This window comes from Anastrepha ludens, chromosome 5, assembly GCF_028408465.1.
Source record: "Anastrepha ludens isolate Willacy chromosome 5, idAnaLude1.1, whole genome shotgun sequence".
In the NCBI taxonomy this organism is placed as follows: domain Eukaryota; kingdom Metazoa; phylum Arthropoda; class Insecta; order Diptera; family Tephritidae; genus Anastrepha; species Anastrepha ludens.
The window spans coordinates 53,198,734-53,221,243 of NC_071501.1; the positions used below are offsets into that span (position 1 = coordinate 53,198,734).

Consider the following 22,510-nt stretch of genomic DNA (forward strand, 5'->3'; position numbering starts at 1 on the left):
TAGTTTTTGGTCTAAAGTCAAAAACAACATTAAGAAGGACGAGAGCACAAATAATGTTGACATCGCTAACCGTTCAGAGCTCTCTCTCAGATAGTATCAATTACTGGTATGTTTCCAGAAAGCCCTCCTTTCTGACAATATTACAATTTCTTTTGAACCCTCTTCAGGCTACAGAAATAAGAAGGAGGCAAACTGGAAGAAATTCAACGTGCCACAGTTAGCCTATCTCCAAAAACACTCTTCTCTCGATACGAGCAGCTTACCGTTAAAAACTTATGACGTACACTCTTTTGGGACAAAGACTGTTTTTCTCGGTAATCTTGACTTATCGTATGAAATAGATGAGAAAGTTATTTTTTGTTGCCAAACTTTTGTACTTAAATCCGTCCTAAGGGCAAGAGGAGAACACCCTGGTGGAGTCCGGAGATTGGTGCTTTCAAGAGACATACCAGAAAGATGTTCAATTTACCAAAAAGTACCGATAAGTATTCCCTCAAAATCTTCATAAAATCCGTCAAAAGGGCTTAATGATAATCCTGGAAAGACTTCTATGAAATCGATTACGGAAAATATAATATCATAAAAAAATCCGACTTTCTCGATATGCATCCAAAAGCCAAAGGCGACTGAAGCTCTTCATGCTGCGAAATACTAGACGTCCTAATGAGCGCCCATTTCCCCGGGTGGCTCAAACACTCTTAACTTAAGGACCCGAAATGTCTCGGGAACATCATAAGGAATGAAAGGTTGAATGATCAATTACATTCTTCCTAAAATGCAAATCTTGAGGACTAGATGGTAACTTTCTCGCTGAATTTCAAACGGTCTGTGAACATCTAATCCCCCCTCTCAAAAACATCAAGATTCAACCTTTGCCACATACTGAAAAGATGGCCCATGGCAAGAATACTTTTCTTCACCAAAAGAGCCAGGGCCTCGTATGTGAAGCAAATGATTTTAGACCAATAAGCCTCACCTCCTTTCTCCTCAAAATCTTGGAGACATTTTTAAATGCCCATATCAGTGACTATTTATAAATACGCAGTGAGGGGCGCTCCTAACTGACAGCTAAAGACTAAATAATAGTGTCGTGAGTGGCATCCGCTCAGCTGCAGCACGCTGAACTTAAGCACAAACTCTAAGGGTTCTTGGAAACGGAGATATTCATGCAAACAGCAGCGCGAATGAGCTGACTGGAGGGGAACTAATCTTAAGTCCATCACTTCTTCCCAATATGTGGGCACTTCATTATTCTCAAACATGCTCTTCATCAAGTCGGCCAACATTGCGGAACCCACGGGCCACAGAACCCACCTGTCCAAGTCCACACAAGCACACTTGTGCCCAGGGTATTATAATTTTGTTCACTTAACGGTTGTATGTAACAGCATAAAGGAATCGAGATAAATATAGACATATGTATTTTTATTTACTATACAGTAGGTTCTGTTTTTATGCGGCTTTTTTTTATGCGGTTTTGAAATAGTGCGTTTTTTTTTTTTTAAATTACAAAATGCATGTCGACCTATCGGGAATTGTACATATAAACAAGATTCTAAACCAGCTAAGCAAAAACTCATCACAGATTACATCAGAAATGCTAACCCTACAAGTATGGAAGATATATAAAGATATAATTTTCAAAGATACAATATTTTGTTTATGCGATTTTATTTAATTATTTCAGATTCATGCGGTCTATGGAACGTATCTATAGTTATAATATGGGACTAGTGCCCTTTTTTATGCGATTTTATTACATTATTTCAGATTTATGCGGTTTTAGCATTTGAAACGTATCTATAGTTTTACTATAGAACTGGTAGCTTTTTTTATGCTGTTTTTTTTATGCTGTTTCTTGCGGAACGTATCTACCGCATAAAAACAGAACCTACTGTATACCAAAATACTCAGAATGATGAGAGAAGTCGATCCGTCAACAACCACGCCCATCTGCCAAATAGCGCTAATTTTCAAAACAGCTTTAAACGTTACACACCATATATATCTGCTAAAAAAGCAGCAAAATTAGTCGAATGTGGTACGAATGATGAACCCAAGGAAATAAACTCGACGGTATTGTTGAAAATGCATGCCGTTCAAAAATGGAGTACGGTTTTCGGTAGACAATAAAGTGCATGTAGCACACAAATTATCTAATTACTTCCAAGGAATTCTTGAAACCACCATTGTATATCGAAGCTTTGCATCGTAATATTGGTGCGCAATAGACATATTATCACAAAAAACAATCAGTCCTCTAGACGTTGTTTGAACCACAAATATCCCCTCATAGTCGCTCCTGCTTTTTTATACATGTTCCGTTACGTATGTACATATGCATATACCATATATGGTCATTTCACTATATGAGCATTCATACGTGTGTACGAGTATGTATACTTGAATATACATACATATGTATATAGGAACAATAAGAGGCAAAATAACTTCAACAGCACGAACAACACCAACCTGATTTAAAAACTCTATCGGTTATACGCTCCTCTGTAAATTTAACTTCATTGAAATCAGTAAAAAATGAAAAGAACAAAACGATGGACGGTCACGAGGGTGACTAAAGCATTTATTTTGAAGCAATGAGCAGGTGTTGCTCCCCGTCCTTACACTCGTATATTGGCCTTCAATTACTGGTGATATTTGGCAAGGGCGACATTGGTGGTGGTAACAGCATGGGGCTTCTGAACTTCCTAACTGCTGAGTGGTACTGCTCCTTTTCGTACCCAGCCGTGAATGAGCATTTTGCGGTGAAGTGATTTAAATGCGTCCTTAATGGGATAAAATGTTGTCTGATTTGTGGTTTCGTAAACGTTTTAATATCTGATTCTGCCGCTATTCCTTTGTGTGACAAAGTGTATTCATTTGCACCAAATCTGTTACGTAAAGTTAGACGGAAGCGCGTGTGCTCTGTATTGAATTGTGCATTCACAAGGGTGGAGCATACGAAAATGAGTTTATCTACAAATTTGAAGAATATGTATTGCAGATGTGAAAAGTGATTTTAAATTTATTAAGTGTTGCCCTCACGTTCGATTTGCTGAATGAAGTGGCGGAAATACTTTTTGCACGTGTATGTATACATACATATTAACATTTCGTTGACCACTCTGTGAAGCTCAGTAGAAGTACTTCCTTCCTTTTCCAATTAGTTATTCATATCTCAATATAGTAAATAAAATTTCAAAAGACTGTAAATGCGATTTATTTGGTTTTATTTAGTATGATACTAGCTTTAACCCGCGGCCCCGCTCGCGTAGGAGTAGTTTTGAGGGATTTAGGATATGTATATAAAAGAATTACAAACAATAATTTCATAGAAAATAATTTTTTATTAATAACCATAATATTACAATATCCAGCATCCGTTGCTATGCCTCGTTGAATAAAATCAAAACAACCAATCAGAAAAATATCAAGCAAATTTATTTTTATTAATTTTCTATCTCAAACCGTTTTTGAACTATGCATTTGGGTCATAATTGAACAGCTTTTGCGGATTATGAAGTCTAGATTGTACTATAGGAAAAACTAACATTTTTTAGATTAAATTTAAGTAAATATTCGATTATTAGTGACGAATGAGAGTGGTGGTGCGGCCTGGGGACTGTGGGAAGGGAGTTCCATCATAAAAACATGCCTATAACCTTCATTGGGTGAAAATATGAATGTATAAATATTTTACGTCATTTAGTGTTGTAGTTTCGTAGTGATGCGCGGCCGACGTATAGATATTCACCTTTATAGTATAGATGATTTGATTGCTGTTTGGCAAAGGGTAGGTATTCATTTGATAGAACTCTTTCTGTTCTACAAAACTATGTTAATTGTATTTTTGAGTTATATTTTTGATTAGTTTTGAGGCTTAGAAATGGAATATCCAGGAGGTAAAAATCAAAATTTTCGACACCTTCTTTGCTTTTTATTGAGGTCAAAAGGCTGTCGAAGCAGCCCGAGACATTTGCGGCGTATATGGAGAAGGTAAACGAAAACAACAATGAAAGTCGTCTGCCATCAAGCATCACGCGATCATATACAGAGCTCTTTGTACCAAATCATCGCAGCAGATGAGAAATGGTGTCTATACATAAAATTGAAGCAAAGAAAGGAGTGGGTGGCCAGGAGACAAAGAAGATCATGGTGGTGGGACTGCCCTCCCAGTCATGGTGCACTGGGAAATGCTTGAAAAGAATGCCACTGTCTACAAGGAACTCTACATTACCCAGCTACACCACATGAAAAGCTATTCGACTGAAGAGACCTAATCTACATAGTCAAACCACACTCCTTCACGACAATGCCAGGCCCCATGTTGCACAAATCGTCAAAGCTGTACTCCAAAAGCTCGAATGGGAGGTACCTTGCATCGACGGACTACCATCTTTTTCTCTCTCTGTCAAGCCATATGAAAGGCGTCACCTTCGATAACAAAGAGGTCTTTAAACAACTTCTTCGACACCAGACCAGGCGATTTTTGGCGGAACGTCATCAACAAATTGGTCGATATGTGGGAAGAGGTTGCAAACAGTAACGGCGAAAATATAATTGATTAACTTATTGATATAAGTATTGTTTTTTTGTTTAAATAAAAGCCTCCCCTTCCAAAACACCCGAAAAGGGTGTACTCGCCAATTATATATATACCTATATATATACATATAATATTTATATGTATATACATAAGAGTAACTTCATATTTTGTACTTGTACTTAAATTTAATGTATGTGTTTTATTTCAATTTTTATTTAATTCTGTTTAATTTAATTTTGTTCAAATTAATTTAATTATAAATTTTTTAATGGTATATTATTTTTTATTTAATTTTATTTTTTAGAAATATTAATTTTATTTGTTTTTAAGTTTAATTTTATTCCTTATATACTTTAGTTTATTTTTTAATTAATTTTTTGTTATATTTTTTATATTTAAATTTTTATTTGTGTTTTAATTTATTTTAATTAAATTCTGTTCTATTTAATTTTAAATTTAATTTAATTTTATTTGTATTTTATATTTAGTTTCACATTTTAGATTTTTACTTTAGTTTACTTTATGTGTTTTATTTTAATTTTTATTCAATTTAGTTTAATTTTGTTCAATTTAATTTAATTTTATGTAATTTTTACTTGTATATTATTTTTTATTTAATTTTATGGAAATTTTTATGGAAATGTAAACTATTATTTATTTTTAAAACATTTTTTATCAATTTTAATTTATATTGCGTTATGTCTTTTTATATTTAAAATTTTCATTTGTATTTTAAATTATGTTTAATTTTAAATTTATATTACTTTTATTTAATTTAGTCAATTCAATTTCATTTCATGCATTTTTTATCTATTTTATTTTTTTGTTTTCTTATGTATTTTATTTTATTTTCATTTAATTTATGTTTCAATTTTACTTTTTATAAAATTTAATATGGTTCAATTTATTTATAATCTATAAGCATTTTTTATTTAATTTTATTTGTTTTTAAATTTAGCCTTTAGCCTTTATTTTTTATTTTTATTTTTAATTTTGTACAATTTGATTTTATTTGATGAATTATTTATTTGTATTTTATTTTTATTTTTAATTTTATTTGAATAAATATAATCTTAATTGTTTTGTTGCATGTTTTTAGTTAGACTTTTCATTTTTTTCTTTAAATACATTTTTTTATTTAATTTATTTTTTGTTCCATTTAATTTCATTTGTTTTTTAAATTTGACTTTATTTTTTATGTATTTTATTTTATTTTTTAGCAGCGTACCCTCGCCCGCTTCGCTAGGCGAAAAATTCAATGATTTGCTGAAAGAGAATAAAATTAATACGAAACAAAGCAAATTCTTTGATACAATTTCATTCGAACTTTATTTTTTTGGTTAAAAAGTGTTTTTTGTAAGTTTTGAAAAACACTTCGCTCTTCAGTTAATTGCTGAAAATTAAATATTTTGAAAAAACTATTTTTTTTTAATTTAACGTTTTTGAGAAAATTTTGTTCTTGAAAAAATGTCATACTTTTGTAAAAGTTTAAATTGATTTGTTAAAAAAGATTTTTTTCCGCTTTGAAAAACACCCCCTCGAAAAAATGTATTCTCTATTAATAGTGGAATATGAAATGCTTTGAAAACACCATCTTTTTTTTTTAATTTTGTTTGGTTTTCAGAAAATTTTGTTTTGAAAAAATTTCATACCCTTGAAAAAGTTTTATTTTATTTTATTTGTTTAAAATTTTTGTATTAACTGAAAACCAAAATGTTGCAAAAAATCAAAACAAAACTAAATTATTTTTTTGTGTTCATTTGGTCCATATGTTCCATAAAAAGTTGATATGGTAAATAATATGCAGGGTCTGATACACGCAAATTTCCATTCACCATTATAGTGACAAAATTATCGATCACCAATTCCAACAGGATTTCAAAATCAGAGTTGGAATGAGTTGTTGTGTGTATACTTCTGAAAAAATGAGAAATAAACAAAATAAATCTAAAAATTCAAATTCTAACTTTATCTTGTGTATGTTCTTATTACCTTTGAATTTTTCCAATGAAGCACCATTCATTTTAAATTTTCCAAGAATTTCTTTTATGATTTCGCGTTTCTTTCCTTTTTCATTCGATTCCAACATTTGTTCATAGCCGAAAACATCGTTTGCAAACGCATTCATTTCCATATAGAATTGGTCAAGGAGAGCATTGCTCAATTGAATTGAAACATTATTTTCATTCGAATCATTTGAAATTTCTGGGGTCGAATCGTGACAGTCGTTAACGAAACGACAATCGTTCGAACACAAATTACGTGAGTCGATAATCGAATGAACGAGTTGGGATCATAACAGTCGAAAGAAGACGTATCGTAATTGTAATTTTGTTTATCGATTATTTTTCTCATCTTCTTCGTTTTTTTAAGTCACAATAGAATTTGAAGTGTCAAAATAAACCGCAGAAAGTAACGAAAATATAAAAAGTTTAAATGGATCCGAGTATTTTCTTTTATTTAAGTTCCAGCGATGAAGAAAATAATGAAAGAGTTGTGCGAAAAGAACTTCGAGACAAAAGCAATCCGCTAGCATTATCAAACAATGCGTAAGTACTTTATATATGACGAAAAATAGGTAATAAAATATCCTTCGCTTTATCAGTTCCTCAGGTTTATCAAAAGGTTTCGCTTAAGCAAAGAAGCATTTAATTATGTTTTAAATAACATAAATATAAATTGCCAAGACACAAAAGCTGTTCCGGCGGTGCTCCAACTGGCTGCGTGTCTCAGCCTACTCGCAAGTGGTGGCTATCAGCATGCAATAGGCAATGACTATTTGATAGGAATGTGCCAGAGCACTGTCTCGAAATTAACGGGCAATGTTTTGGAAGAAATTGAAGCCAAATTGTGTCCTAAACATATTAAATTTGAGCCAGATGATTCGAGAAGGTGCAAAGATTGGTTTGTTGAGAACTATCAAATTCCAGGAGGTAAATTCAATCCATGTTTTAGCTGTGAAAAATTTATTTAATGTTCGTTTTTTAATAATAGTGGTTGGATGCATTGATGGCACCCACATTGGACTACAAAAGCCCACGGTCAACGAGCACATGTATTTCAACAGGAAGGGTTTTCATAGCATAAATGCGATGTTGGTGAGTTTTTTAATAAAGAGATGGAATGTTACTTTAAGGTTGTTTCTGTTAGATTTGCGACCACACTACGAAAATTCTCGCAATAAACTGCCAATATGGGGGTGCAGCACACGACTCATTCATATGGAAGCATTCAAACGAACGAATGGTTATGGAACATCGTTTTTTGCACAATAGGAGTGACAATGCCTGGCTGCTAGGTATGTGTTATACATATATAATTACAATTGATTTAGATTGTGCTAAATTACGTGTTGTTTGTTTTCAATAGGGGACTCTGGATATCCACTTGAGCCGTGGTGCATAACACCGTACAGAAATCCATCGGACGGATCAGGTGAAGCAAGGTTCAATGAAATTCATTCCAAGGCACGGTGCATCATTGAACGAACTAATGGTGTACTGAAAGGTCGGTGGAGAATCCTAGAATACAACAAAAAAGGAAGATATGATCCTATAAAAATGGCTAGGTTTGCGAATGTGTGTGCAGCGCTTCACAACATTTGTATACAATTTAATGTGAGCTTTACAGCAACAAATTCAGAGAGTCAAACCACATCTGACATAGTGTCTGGAGAAGGCCAGTATACTAGAATCGGCCAAACAATCAGAGATCAAATTAAAATCTCGTTGATGAACTCGACATAACCATCTTGTTTTCATATTGTACTATTATGCTATGCATTTAATGCTTTTTTTTACTCCATTTAAAAACGTAAAATTTAGTTAATTTAAACTAGAACAAAACTTCAGGTATAGTTATTTAAAAAGAACTGAAATAAATATTCAAATGCATATATACATATTAACAAAAACCTTAAATAAAACTTAAATATATACATACTTACAAAAACTTAAATAAAACTTCAAATATATATATACATAAAACTTAAGTACAACCTAGAATATATACATATTTACAAAAACTTAAACAAAACTTCAATTACATATATACATATTTACATAAAACTTGAATAAAAGTTTGGAATATATACATATTTACAAAGAGGATTTTAATTCAGAAGGAGGGGCACTATTTTTTTTCTTTTTCATTGACCTTCAATTGGTTTAATTCAATACTCTTTATTTTCAAATTAAGTTCTTTTACAGCTATTATAGCTCGGTGCTTCTCCTCCTTAATCGCCAAAATCCTCCTAGAGACAGCTAGCTGTCGTTCACTTATTTCAAGCTGCCTCTCGTCAATCTCTAGTTGCCTCTCCTTAATTTGAAGCAGCCTATCGATTTTTTGCCCCATAGCTTTATGGTGATCTGCTGTCAGTTTTATGTTTTCTTCCAGCAGCGAAGCTTTATTTATTGTTCTTCTTCGTGGAGTTGGAGCGACTGGACGAGAAGGCGTACAGGAAGCAGGGCTGTTGGAGGAGGAACGACTTGGAACACTACTAGTTGAATGGTTCGAATTACGTCCACTGCTCCTGCTTGAGGCCGAAGCACTTGATGCTGGTCTTGAAGCAACTGCGACTGGTGCAGGTTGTGAACTACCATATGTTTGCACCATGCTGTTTCCTGAAACAGATGCTTCAAGACCAGCAGCTTCAACTATTACCTCCTCAGCTGGAGTTAAAGCCCTCTGCTGGTAAGGTCCTCCGCCTGTTTGCCTTTTTGAAATTTTGTTGAAGGACAACTTTCTTTTCGCATTGTACTTCTGATCTGCGTATACCTAGAAAGAAACTAATAAGTTTCATTTTAATAACATGATTATAATATATGTATATTACTAACTTTTTTCCATAACTTCGCATTTTTTATTGGCGGTCCTGGCGCATTTAACTGCTTGCTGAGCTCTTCCCAAAGTCGGTTGGCAGTCGACCTTCCTTGTGCACAATTCGGCAAGGAATTTTTGGGCAAATGTGTGTGCTCACTCATGAAATGTGCCATTATATCCTTCTGCTTGTTGTTTAATTTATTACAGTTTGTCCTGAAATTATAAAACTTCATTTAAAGTTACACAATTTACATATATTTTAGTTATTCTTATATTTTTCGTTAATACTTTGAAATTCTGCGCAATGACGTTTATAAATAACCGATCGAATGACAATTCGAACGAACGAGTTGTTCGATTACTCGATGACGTTTGTCATCATACCGAATTACGATAGCGATAACACGTTCACGATAGTTATAATCCGATTTGCGTTCTTTTACGTGACGACTTGCTCGTTCACGACTGTTACGATTCGGCCCCTGTATTCGACTCTTTAATTACAACACGACACAAATCGTTTCACAATAACGAAAAATTCAAAAAAAGTTGTACACATAAAATGAATGTCGATTCGAAACTTACTATAATCTAAGAATCGAGCAAGTTTTGTTTTGTACATTTTTTTGATTTTTTCTTTTTTTATATGAAGAAAATATTTAAAAAAAATTTTTTTTTGCTAAAAACCTTCCGCTAGTGGATCCCTGTAATATGAAAAAAAGAACGAATAAAATTGGGCTCGTTTCGGCCCAAAAAATTGGGTAAAACGAACATCATTTCATTTTTATATATATAGATAATAATAGTAGTGTGATATAACTTCCAATAAAGACAAATCCTACGTTACCGGAATGACTCGGGTTTATCCCGACCAAGGGCTAACGCCCCAGTAAACCAGCCCTGTCTAGTGTACCGTATCCCACAAATAATAATTGCGCAAAATGTTAATCGGAAATGCATCCGAAAATATTTGTGTGTATAGTACTCTTCTTCTGTACTGTTATTTCTTCTAGCTACCAAGCAGACGTCAAACAGGCAATATAAAAGCTATTACGCTATACAAAGAAGTGCCCAAAATTTGTACGCGATGCTGCTGACTTCCGCTATGGTGTTAGTGAATACCGGCGTCTGTGGGATGTAGTGGAACGTTGAGCATTGTAATATTGTAGTGGATATCCAGGAGCAAAGCTTACCGTGATAATAAGACGGCGTTTAACTGGCTGTTATACAATCAATGTGCAAGGAATACGTAAAATGGCACAGAAGTAAGAAATAATGTTAGACCTTTCACTATTTTGTTTTTGATAGATATGTAACCCAAAACTCAAAATTTGAATGTGAACGCTAAGTACCCAGAGAGTTCTCTCTCGACTGTGACGAGTGAAAGATGTTCTACGGTTCACGACAGGATATTATATTTGTGTTCATTTAAGACGCCACAGAATCAATTAAAAAAATTATTACATAAACATTTAAAACACAGTTTATAAGAAAAAAAAAACAGTAATTGGTCAAAAGTTACTAATAATATGAATGAGCATTATGCTTAAAACTCAAGTAACTTAATGGTCACTCACCACATGTTTTCTGTAAAAGTGCAAAATAGAAATAAAAGAAAAAGCAACAGTATGTAAGGACCATCAGCTGCCAAACAAATCAATAACAATAAGTATTACGTGGCTATCGATCTCGATAGCGACGAATGTGTAATAAATTTCAAAAAATATGTGACACAAAAGCAAAGTAAATTAACTGACTAGCAAAAAAGCTCCAACAACAAAGCCCCACTGATCTAAAATAGAAGTGTAAATGACAAGTGCAGAGAAACAAACAAGCCATTGAACAACTCCAAAAGTCACAACAAGTCTAAAAACAAAGTGCCACCTATTATAATTTACGATATTGAGTCAGACAAACTAATTGAGGTGTTAACTAAAGGCATAAAAATTAAAAACTTTAAAACCAAAGAACAAAAACCAACTCTGTACTTAAAGATTTAAAAACCTTTTTTACTGGTTAAAGATTTCCTTACAAAATGTAAAGTTCAATTTTTCACATATTCCCCAAAGTCCTTGAAAAATAAAACATATTTATTAAAAGGGCTAAATGCAAATGTACTATAGATCCCGAGCAAATTCTAAAAGAATTAGAAGAACACCAAACTGACAATTTAAAATTCATTAGAGTGTGACATAGTTTTCTACAAAAAAACTTTTGCCTGCATTGCGAACATTCATGGTACAAATAATACCTGAAAGTAGCATAAAGGCACTCAAAACAATAAAAACTATTTTCTGAAGATGCATAAATTGGGAACCCCTGAAAAAAGAAATTATTGCACAATGCCGCAATTGTAAAGGTTTTTTCAAAGCGCAGCCAAAATGTGTTAAATGTGATCAACCTCACAACAGCAAAGATTGCAAAATGGATAAGTGGAAAAATCTAGCGATAACGATCAAACCAAACTATATTGTGTTTTATGTAAGAAGTAGAGCATTCTGCTTCATACAAGGGATGTGAAAACTATAATAACCTTAAATTGAAGCTTATTGAAAAGAAAAATAACATCACAAAAAAACCTATTAATCAACGAAACTTTATTAACCCAATATAAAATATACGGATCTCTTTGCTAAGTCTACACCCACTTATTATTAGAGCTTAAAAAGGCGATGGATAATCTAAGAAACCAATTGTTAAACCCCTAAAAACAATAGCAAGATCAAGCTTCTCGCATAAATACTCTTCTTTCTTTACTCGAGGTTCAACATGAATAATACAACTAAAAACACACTTAATATTATTTTCATTAATGTTAACTCTTTTATCACAAAGCCTAGAAGATATAATCTTGATAAGTTCTTAATAAAGCATAAACTAGACATCTGTTGAACGAAACTAAACTAAATAATAGACACAAACTTTGGTTCAGTAACTATGTTCTAAAAGGACAGAGCTAACTTAAAGACAAGGAGGCGGTTCAGGTGTACTCAGTCGAAACAACATTAACGTTACAAGCATCGCAAAAATGTCATGTTTAGAATCTTGTATTATAAAAATGTCTACTGCAGAAAAAAATCTTTATATGTCGTAGCTGCTTGCTACCCAAGTGATAATAACAATGACCCTTTCGAGATGGATTTCAATATTTTATTTCAAAACTTGAAGCTAGAAAACCCAGACAATTTCTTTCTAATCGCGGGAGACCTAAATAGTAAACATGGTAACTGGGGGAATGCAACTAGCAACCAAAAAGGAAAAATTCTTCATAAATGGATTGAAAAACACCAATTTAAGTGCCGCTGTGAGCTTTACGCTTCAGTAACGCCATCTTTTCCCAGAACCAACTCTTTTCTTGACGTATGTACAATGGATTCCAGACTATCTTTTAAAAAAGTAAATAATACTACGAACTGAATAAATGACCTAGATTCTGACAGCGATCATAGCGTTCCAAATGGAAATCTCAAGTGACTCAACCCTAAACCCTTTTCAGATATTTATAGTTAATTCTCTCAGAAACCATGATTATAGGAGAACAAATTGGGATAAATTCAAACGCAAAATCATACAGAAATTGTCATATGAGTTTCCGGTACCCAAAGAAAGAAATCTAGAAAATACAGAAATAGACATTCATTTAAACGCACTATCTAATGTAATTTTAGATATTGTACTATTGAAGAGAATGAAAAATTGACGCATATAAAATATACCACAATACTATCATCACAAAATTGCATAGAGAAAAAATTAATATTCTCTCTGTAATAAAAAAACACAAGAAGGGAAATAATACTCCGGGACGAAATACTATCACAGCTTAAAGGTAGGCTTAAATTAACTAAGATTTTACTAAAAGAAAATATCAATAAATTATCGAATGACTACTATAAAAGAAAGCTGATTGCAATAGTTGAGGGTCTATTGGGGACTCATTGAACGTGTTTTAAAAAATTAAAAAAAAAACTTCAGGCTAATGCACTCGAGTTGAATAATATTAAAATACTTATTAACTCTAAACATATAAAGTGTTTTCCAAGTGTTATTGGTGAATGGATTACGCTATCGAGAGATTTTTTATGGCCGGAATTGATTGGCATTGATCTGGACAACGTTTATTTTCAACAAGACGGCGCTACGTGCCACACAAGCAACGAAACCATTGATCTTTTACGGGAAAAGTTTCCGGACCGTGTTATCTCTCGAAGAGGTGATCACAATTGGCCACCGAGATCTTGTGATTTAACAACTTGTGACTTTTTTCTTTTTGGGGCCACGTGAAAGAGAAGGTCTACGCCAACAGTCCAGGGTTGATTCAATACCTCAAAGATGGAATTCGTGAGGCTATCGAGGACATAGGGCAGCCACTTTGCAATTCGGTTATCTAAAAGTTCATGAAAAGGATATTGTCCTGTAAGCGTGGTCGTGGTGGTCATTTGCCTGATGTTATTTTCCACTATTACCGGGATACCTTCCTCTCTATAATGAAACGAACATCCGATCATTTATATTTAAAAATAGCATTTTTCTTTGAATATCAAAATAACACCTCTTATTGGAGAACCCTTTACTTAAAGAGGCTAACATAGACGAAACCAAAATCGAAACCACATCGGACTATCTTATAGTAAGAGAACAAGACCTCATACTTAACTCCATAGGTTCATATATGCAATCTGTTCACTCCGCACAGCAGAATTATCCTGATAATTATACTCACAACATAGTAATAAAGGGTTTCAATCAGTTTTTAGAAATTGAAAACAAATTTAATACTTTGCATTACAGAAAAACTACATTTAACGAAAATAAGAAATCAAATATGCTAGAAGACAATCAGACAGACCGGGCACAATAATCGATGTTTTCACGAACCTTCCAGCAAAACTGTCATCTAGCCTGGATAACATACCTAATATTGTTCTAAAAAATTTACCATTTAAAATGATGTTAAAATATTGCTCCTTGTTGAATAATATTGAATAACAGTTATTTTCCCCTAAATTGGAAAAAGGCGAAAAACATCGTTATACCAAAAAAAAACAAAGATCTTAGTGTTATAAATAACTTACGCCCCATAAGCCTTCTCCCTAATATCAGCAAGGTACTATATATGAAGCTCTCATAAATAATAATATAAACAAATTTTGGTTTGTTTTAAATACAAACATTCTACCACTCAAGCAATTCACGGGCTCGTCTCATATGTACATTGATTTAGAAACTGTCTTTGATGAACTATGGACAAAAGGTTTAACATTTAAACTAATTAAATGCAAATCTCGTCTGCATCTATTGATGTTAATTTACAATATGATCTACAATAAAGAATTTATCGTGTCTAATGGTAAAGCTGAAAGCTCTCAAAGCTTCATAATGGAAAACGGTTTACAGCAAGGAACAGTCAACTCACCAATACTTTTTAATATATTTATTCAGGACATAGTAGATAATTTTAAAAATATCATCTTATATGCTGACGAACTCGACATCTATTACGCAGGCAACAATATCTGTGCCATAAACTCAAATCTCCAACAAATCTTCAATCAGGTCGAAAAATATACAAAACATTGGCACCTAAAAATAAACCCAAAAAAGTGTTTAGAAACCCATTTAATTTAGTCTACTGTAATTTAGTTTAGTCTACTGTAGTACTAACAACTTCAAGAAAATTAATCACCTAATATTTAATATTAATTCTAACATCAAATTAAAGTCAAATCATAGCAATATTCACAAATTGAAAGTGTCCCATTTACCTTTTATTTTTTTACTCATCTCACGCTAAAATAAAATTAAACGAGAATTGTGTTAATTCCATAAAATTGTCAGATTAAAGCATTTGCATTGGCGGAAGGTTCACCGCCAAGTGGACGACACACCAAACATAGCAACAAATTTTAATTTAAAGTGACGCGAAATGCATGCGTACATTAAATGCCTAAGTGCCCATAAAGTCATAAAAAATAATGTTGGTCGTCCAACCCTCCCATTCTTATCTATCATCGACAACGAAAAGTTTCAAGTCAATTATTCTTAGCTATTTATCCTATTAACAAAATAATTAATTAAGCTCAGGAAATAAGGCATACACTATTTTACTAAATTAACTTAAATATGTATGCTTTAATTATTTCTATTTAGAAAAAAGAAAATTTAAACGAACTTCACTACCTTCTGCTTCACCGAAGGCTAAGGCTATTTAAATGTATGTTTGCTTAAGAATTAAAAGTTAATGTTATAAGAGCATAATAATTTAAGCAATAAGCAATTTAATTTCTTCGTGATAAAAAGTTTTCACATTCTATGCAAAATCTTGGGCTATTCATGGTCAACTCTTCGGTGCCTACTAAATTCATTCTGCTCCCTGTACCAAATTTTCACCCTGTACCCCGATTTCATGCGCATCAACTACGTTGCAGATCATCTCCTTTTTGAAGAAAAATTCGTTATTGTCTTCAGATCCAATAGAAGTTGTATAACTGCACCATTCAAAGTTACTGATGAGGTTAGGCATAATATGGATAAAAAGATCTTTTGACTTCTAACCCTTCTTGACCATTCAAAAGTATATGGTCATCTTAACCATGTTTTAATATATTTAAAGCTGAGAAATTTTTAATCCTCGTCTTCAAATGCTCGCAAAATTCTTTGCTTATGTTCTCTGTAAGAACGCACGTAAATGTTGTTTTAAAATGAAACATTAATTCTTTTAGTTTTTAATAAATATTTTTGTTCAAAATAGGGCTGTTAACAATTTGTTTGAAAAGTGACATCATTTGATTGCCCACCATGCGCGCGTCTACAGGTAAAATCCGCCAAACCGTCGATTCATGAGTGCCAAATTGTTGGAAATGTCGAGATATCGATGTTGAAGGTTGGTCAACAAACTTTGCTCTGCATCAGCAATATTCCCAACAGAATGTCCAGTTATTGGTCTGCCAGTCATTTTTCTATCCTCTACCGAACCAGGTTTTTCACCAACCTTTGAATTGTCGACTCATTCGGACGATTATTTCCACCAAAAAATCACGAATTTTGCGATTTGTTGTTCTTTGTACAATTTGACAAAAGTCAAAAATGACATAAAATACAGATACCATCTAGGAATTATTCGCTACTGATATCTAGGCGTCACTATTGAAATACCCTATATTTAATCGAACTCTTACATGGAACAATCACATTGTAATGCACATGGTATGCTTCGATCCCTTTGGTATATTCAATATCCGTTCATGGGGCTCTTCAATCTTGGGAACAGGAAAAAGGCGCAGGAGGTCAAATCTGGTGAAAACGGTGGCTGAGGAATGACAACGGTGTTGTTTTTGGCCAAATAATCTCACAAGCAAAGCTGAATGATTAGGTGAATTTTTATGATGCAAAAAGCGCATAACTTCAAGGTAATACTCCTTTTTTAACGTACGACCTTTTGATAAGAACTCCTGTTGCACTACGCCATGGTAATCGAAGAATAGGCTGTGTTCGTAAATGCGACATGACTTGCAGCATAAGCATCAGTGGGTTGCCACTCCAAGTTTGACATTTGATACTTCTTATACAATTTTTAACAATTTGCAAATACGTTTGTTTGCATTTTTGAACGCGTATAATACTAAAATGGAAATTTTGCTGAATCTAACACTAGACGAAATTTGTGAGCAAAGAAAAGATATATTTCCTTTAAATTTAAGAAAAAGAAGGCTATTGAAGTCAAAGAGAAAAATGTGTAGGTACAAATGTTTGTCTTTAAAAAGAAAAATACCTAAAAACAAATCGTTTATTAAAACAATAAAGTCGTTTCCCGAGGACATTTTCTATTCCCATTTCCGAATGAATTGGGCCACTTTTAAGGTAAGGTTTTATAAGTTTTATGAAAATTAATAATTTATGGTTTCACTTTAATTAGGCTTTGGTACAGGCTGTGACTCCACACTGGGTAACTGCAAGGCTTGGCCGTAATGGTCATTCGTTAGAGAACTGTCTGTACATGACATTAAGGAAGCTATGCAATAGCATGGTGACGTTCCGACAGCTTTCGGATCGCTTCAACATTGCAAAAGGAACATCATCATCATTGAGTGCCTTGCACCATAAACTTCGTCGACGACCTCAAAATACCTCCAGGATGTAGCTTCTCTACCGGAAGAATTATTTCTTTTCTTAATGCGCTTGTACGTTACCAAGAGATTTAAGAATTTTCTCTGCGCTGTGGTGCTGTCCAGTCTTATATTGGGATTTACATTTTTAACTTCGGTCACAACTTTCTTTCACAATACATTTTTTTCCTTCTACCCGATTTAAACTCGTCCTCCATATTCAATCGTACTCTCAGCAATAACTGTGTCTCCGCATTACTGAGATTTTCACTAAAAATTTAAAAATAATAATTTATACAATTATTATTAACATAATTTAACTAAATTTCAATACAAAAATTAGATTAAAACAGTTTTGCACTTACATTTCATCAGACATCGTAGTTAAATGCAGTAAACAATTTTTTGATAGAAATTATGAGTGACAACTGATAGAATTGTTGTCTTTTTGAACGCTTGATTATTGCTGCCATATTGGCATTTCTGAACGTTCTGTTTGTTATGCAATTGTAGTTTGCGCGTCATGAACACAGCCATACAGTGAGCAAAACCTTGACATTTAATCGAAAATGGCGTGCTTGTTTTGGTCTTGACTCTCCTGCACTCTTGTCCTGAGATGATTGGGCTTTGGTCATAACCATATACCCATGATTCGTCACCAGTTATGAACCCTTTTAAGCAAATCTGAATCATCGTTGACGTCATTCAACAATTCCTGAGCGATGCTCATGCGGCATGCCACGATTCTCCATAACAATTTTCTTCACTTTCTCAACATTTTCATCGGTTGTTAATGTGCTGGGGCGTCCAGAGCGAATGTACGTAGACCGCGAAATTTGAAAATTTACATTATTTTTTTAACACACGTATTATCTATGCGGCCGCCGTAGCCGAGTGGGTTGGTGCGTGACTACCATTCGGATTCACAGGGAGAACGTTGGTTCGAGTTTTGGGGTAACACCAAAATTAAGAAAAACATTTTTCTAATAGCGGGCGCCCGTCGGCAGGCAATGACAAACCTCCGAGTGTATTTCTGCCATGAAAAAGCTCCTCATAAAAATATCTGCCGTTCGGAGTCGGCTTGAAATTGTAGGTTCCTCCATTTGTGGAACAACATCAAGACGCACACCACAAATAGAAGGAGGAGCTCGGCCAATCACCCAAAAAGGGTGTACGCGCCAATTATATATATATATATTATCTATATTACATTGCTAGATACATATACGGTAAAGCGTCGAGAACATATTTCAACATACGCGCTTAACAAACTGAACAAGTTGTGGTGGAGAATCAGGTAAGTACCGGTAAAAAGACTGAAGTTATTGGAGATTCGAACGCAGGTGCTGGTTTATCCGCAAGGCAAATCAAACGAAGAAAACAGAAGGCGAAGAAAGCCTAAGGATTAGCTAAGGCAAGTACTCAAGCTCTGTCAACTTCGACACCTGTAATGGGAACGGGAAAGCGCGGCAGAACAGAGGATTCCCGGAAACGAAACGGGGGTCTGTGCCAACGACCGGGAAGAGGAGAAAGGCACAGAAGAGGAAAGTCGAGAGACGGAAGACGGAAATGTCTGCATCCTCGACCCAATCCAAGGCAAATAAATCTTTACCTGACAAGGCAAATACTAAGAGACCTCGAATGTCGAATGACACTCTTCCGTCAGCGCCTGGCGAGTCACTCGCGAGAAAGGCAGCAAAGGCAATGACGGTAGAGATATCATACATACCGACAAACAAGACGGTCAACTGCCCAAAGGACAACAAAACTATCTTGACAGCTATCGGTCAGCCGAAAGACGCGTCGACTTTCGAGGGCAAAAGCGTGGTAGACGGCATCGTAAAGGTGCACTGTTCCAATGCTTTTTCCCGAGAATGGCTGGAAAAGGAGATAGCAAAAATTCCAGCCTACGAATACAGCAAGTTCATTCTATTATAGTTGAGAGTAGCAAAGAAAGGCAGGTACGAGCGAGTGTCTGGATTTCGGGTCCTTCCTGTAGTTCAGCAGAACTCCTCACTCGCATCCGTGTTCAAAACAAAGACCTTGGCACAACTCTCTGGAGAGTATACTCGTTCACTACGCAGAAATCCGCTACCACCTCGGAGGCGGGTTGCCACCTGGTACTGGGTACCGATATGGGGCTCTCAAGGCGCTGAAGTCGAAGTACGGATGCCGTCCTCACCTATATCTGGGACGAATCCATTTTCGTGACCAAGGTAAGGTGGAGGATATAGCGTAAATATACTCAGTCTCATGACTGACGTAATATTTACCCAGGTAAATCTGTAGCATAGAAAAGCGTCTACGCCTGTACCGTAATCATGCAAAACTGTAAATAAACCCACACATAATACTAATACAAGAGCCATTTGTATGTCACAAGCGTATTTGTGGTCTAGGTGCTATGGCGTTGGGACAAATACTTCATTGTGACGGGAGTGTGAGACCGCGAGCATGTATTATCATGCCAATGTTGATCGAACACACGATGTTAAAAGAGCTATGCTTCAGAGATGTCGTTTTGGCAAAAATAAAGTACTGGAAGAGTGGGAACAGTGTCGAAGTAATCATAGTTTCGGCCAGCCTACCCTACGACTCCTTACAGACACCTCTTTCGAGGGAGCTAAGAGAAGAAGTCAGGTATGCAGAATCCAATAATCTGAGGCTAATTCACAGAACATTGTATGGGAAAGAAGCAAATGCAACCCCAGAGGTCTCAAGTTACTGGATTTTACCCTGTCATCTCATTTAGTCATTCAAAACACTGATAACAAACCAACAATATACCGATGGCGAGTTTTGGAAGAGGACTCTCTTTCTGATCATCGTCTTATCGAATTCCGACTGGGAATTGATACAATATCCATACCTTCCGGTAGGAGTCCTCGAAATGTGAAGAAATTAGAAGGTACTTTAAACAATTGCTTTGAGGAGCTGTGCCCACTCAGGCAAAGTAGACAAGGGAAAGCGGTTCCTTGGTGGAACCCTGAACTGTCGAAGCTTCATGTATGGTCCAGAAAACTTCTTAATACGGCCTTAAAAACCTAAACAGAAGAGGAATGGACCAACCATCGACTTACACAGAGAGAATATAAGAAAAAAATACGGAAAGCCAAACTTGATTCCTATAAAAATTTCTGCAGTAACGTCGTAGAAATGAGGGAAACAGCTAGACTTTGTAAGGTCCTTCATCTAGACCACTCAGTAAGGCTCGGTTCCATTCGAAAACCTGACGGTTTATAGACCATTTCCAAAACCATTAATGCTCCACTCGAAACTCATTTTCCGGGTAGTAAAACACTCTCTGAAATAGAGAGTGGCATGAACAATAACGGTAGCGAGGATGGAACTTCTAGGTACAGCTGGTATATTGCTAGTCGAATAGTAACAAAAAAATCAATAAGCTTTTCCTTGTCTTCCTTTGAAAACTTTGAAAGTCCCCTGGACCTGACGGAATATGTCCAGCAATGCTTAAGAAGGAGGAGACTGGCTGATTGAGACCCTGAAAAGGATCTTCACAGCCTGTCTTGCACTTGGTCATATACCATCCCAATGGCGACGCGTAAGAGTAGTATTTATTCCAAAAGCAGGAAAAGATGATTATTCCCTAGCAAAAAGTTTTAGACCAATCAATTTGATACATATTCGAGTGGGGGTATTGCCGAGAAATTCACTTAGTAGAAATCAACACACTTACCAGAATGTAAAATCATGTGAATCAGCCTTACACGACCTTGTTAGCAAGATTGAACCTGGGCTGAAGCGGGCGTGTTCGTGGACATTGAGGGGGCTTTTGATAATGCCACTTTTGGCTCAATATGTTCTTCTGCTGAACGAGATGGAATCAAACCATTGTAAAGTGGATATATTCCATGCTCTCTGAGAGGCTGATAACCGCTGGTGAGAACAGTGACGAACTAATCACCGTAAGGGCCAACTAAGGATTTCCCGAAGGGGGGGTGCTGTGGTGCTTGCTCGTAGAATCTCTACTGGCGGAGATGCAGAAACTCGGTTTTCATCTTCACGCATATGCGGACGATGTCTGTGCGCTAACATCGGAAAAATCTGGATTCTGGACAAAATCGATGAGTGGTGCATGAGACAAGGTATTTCCGTTTATCTGAACAAAACCACCATAGTCTTGTTTACGAGAAAACGAAAATTGGATGGACTTAGTCTTCCAACACTTGGTCTTTCCGATGAAGTTAAATATGTAGGAGTAATCTTGGATAAGAAGCTGATTTGGGAGACACATGTTTCACTGAAAGTAAATTGCGCATTAAGGATTTTTCAGCAATGTCGCAGAGCTTTTGGTCTGGTGGCGACGGAGCATGGTTAAGTCCACACTCCGGGAACTATACAGGCTACAAAGAAGCGTATGTTTATGCATTACATGAGTACAACCTCTGGCGATGCCCTAAATGCTATGCTTGATTTGCTCCCTTTGGATCTTAAGATACAACAGGAAACAATTAAAGCAATGTGTAGACTCCATAAATATGGTTTCTGACACGAAGACGGAACTTCGGGACACAGAGAAATCTATAAGTTGCTATCTGAGCAGTATCCACTGTTTTAGGCACCTAAAGACGACCTAATACCCATTGTTTCATTTGGAAGGAAATTTGATGTCAGATTTCCGTTGCGTGAGCAATAGCGCAATCCAGAATGCATTCAGTGAGGTTTGACGGATATTTTTTTACTTGTACTTATATGGGTTGCAGGACACTCCGGTGTTCAAGGAAACGAAATTGCCGATGAATTGGCCAACCGTGGATCAGCGGTTCTCCCTCAAGGGCTAGAACCAATAATCGGAATCAGTTGCGCAGGAATCATGAATTGGATCAGTATACAATTTACATAAGGAGCGATGGTCCGGTCTAGAACGCTACAGAACTGCAAAGTGTTTTGCGACAAGTCCGATCAGAAAACTTTCAATCTTTCTACTAAAATTAGGAAGGAAACACGTTCAGTTGATTGTCGGTATTATTACAGGACACAACCCATGGGGTCAGCATATGACCACCATTGGAAT

General features: G+C 35.2%; 2 protein-coding genes across 2 annotated transcripts; one reads left to right on the forward strand and one right to left on the reverse strand.

Moving 5' to 3' along the window:
• The first annotated feature begins 7,762 nt into the window (after positions 1-7,762).
• Positions 7,763-8,389, forward strand: LOC128864242 (putative nuclease HARBI1). The gene is made up of 2 exons (XM_054103807.1): positions 7,763-7,847; positions 7,919-8,389. The coding sequence occupies exons 1-2, from the start codon at positions 7,793-7,795 to the stop codon at positions 8,293-8,295; spliced, it is 432 nt and encodes a 143-aa protein (XP_053959782.1). The 5' UTR covers positions 7,763-7,792; the 3' UTR covers positions 8,296-8,389.
• Positions 8,390-8,473: 84 nt separating this feature from the next.
• LOC128864993 (uncharacterized) lies at positions 8,474-9,651 on the reverse strand. The gene is made up of 2 exons (XM_054104828.1): positions 9,388-9,651; positions 8,474-9,325 (listed from the first exon to the last, which is right to left on the reverse strand). Exons 1-2 carry the CDS (start codon positions 9,601-9,603, stop codon positions 8,681-8,683), a joined length of 861 nt encoding a protein of 286 aa, XP_053960803.1. The 5' UTR covers positions 9,604-9,651; the 3' UTR covers positions 8,474-8,680.
• Positions 9,652-22,510: the final 12,859 nt, after the last annotated feature.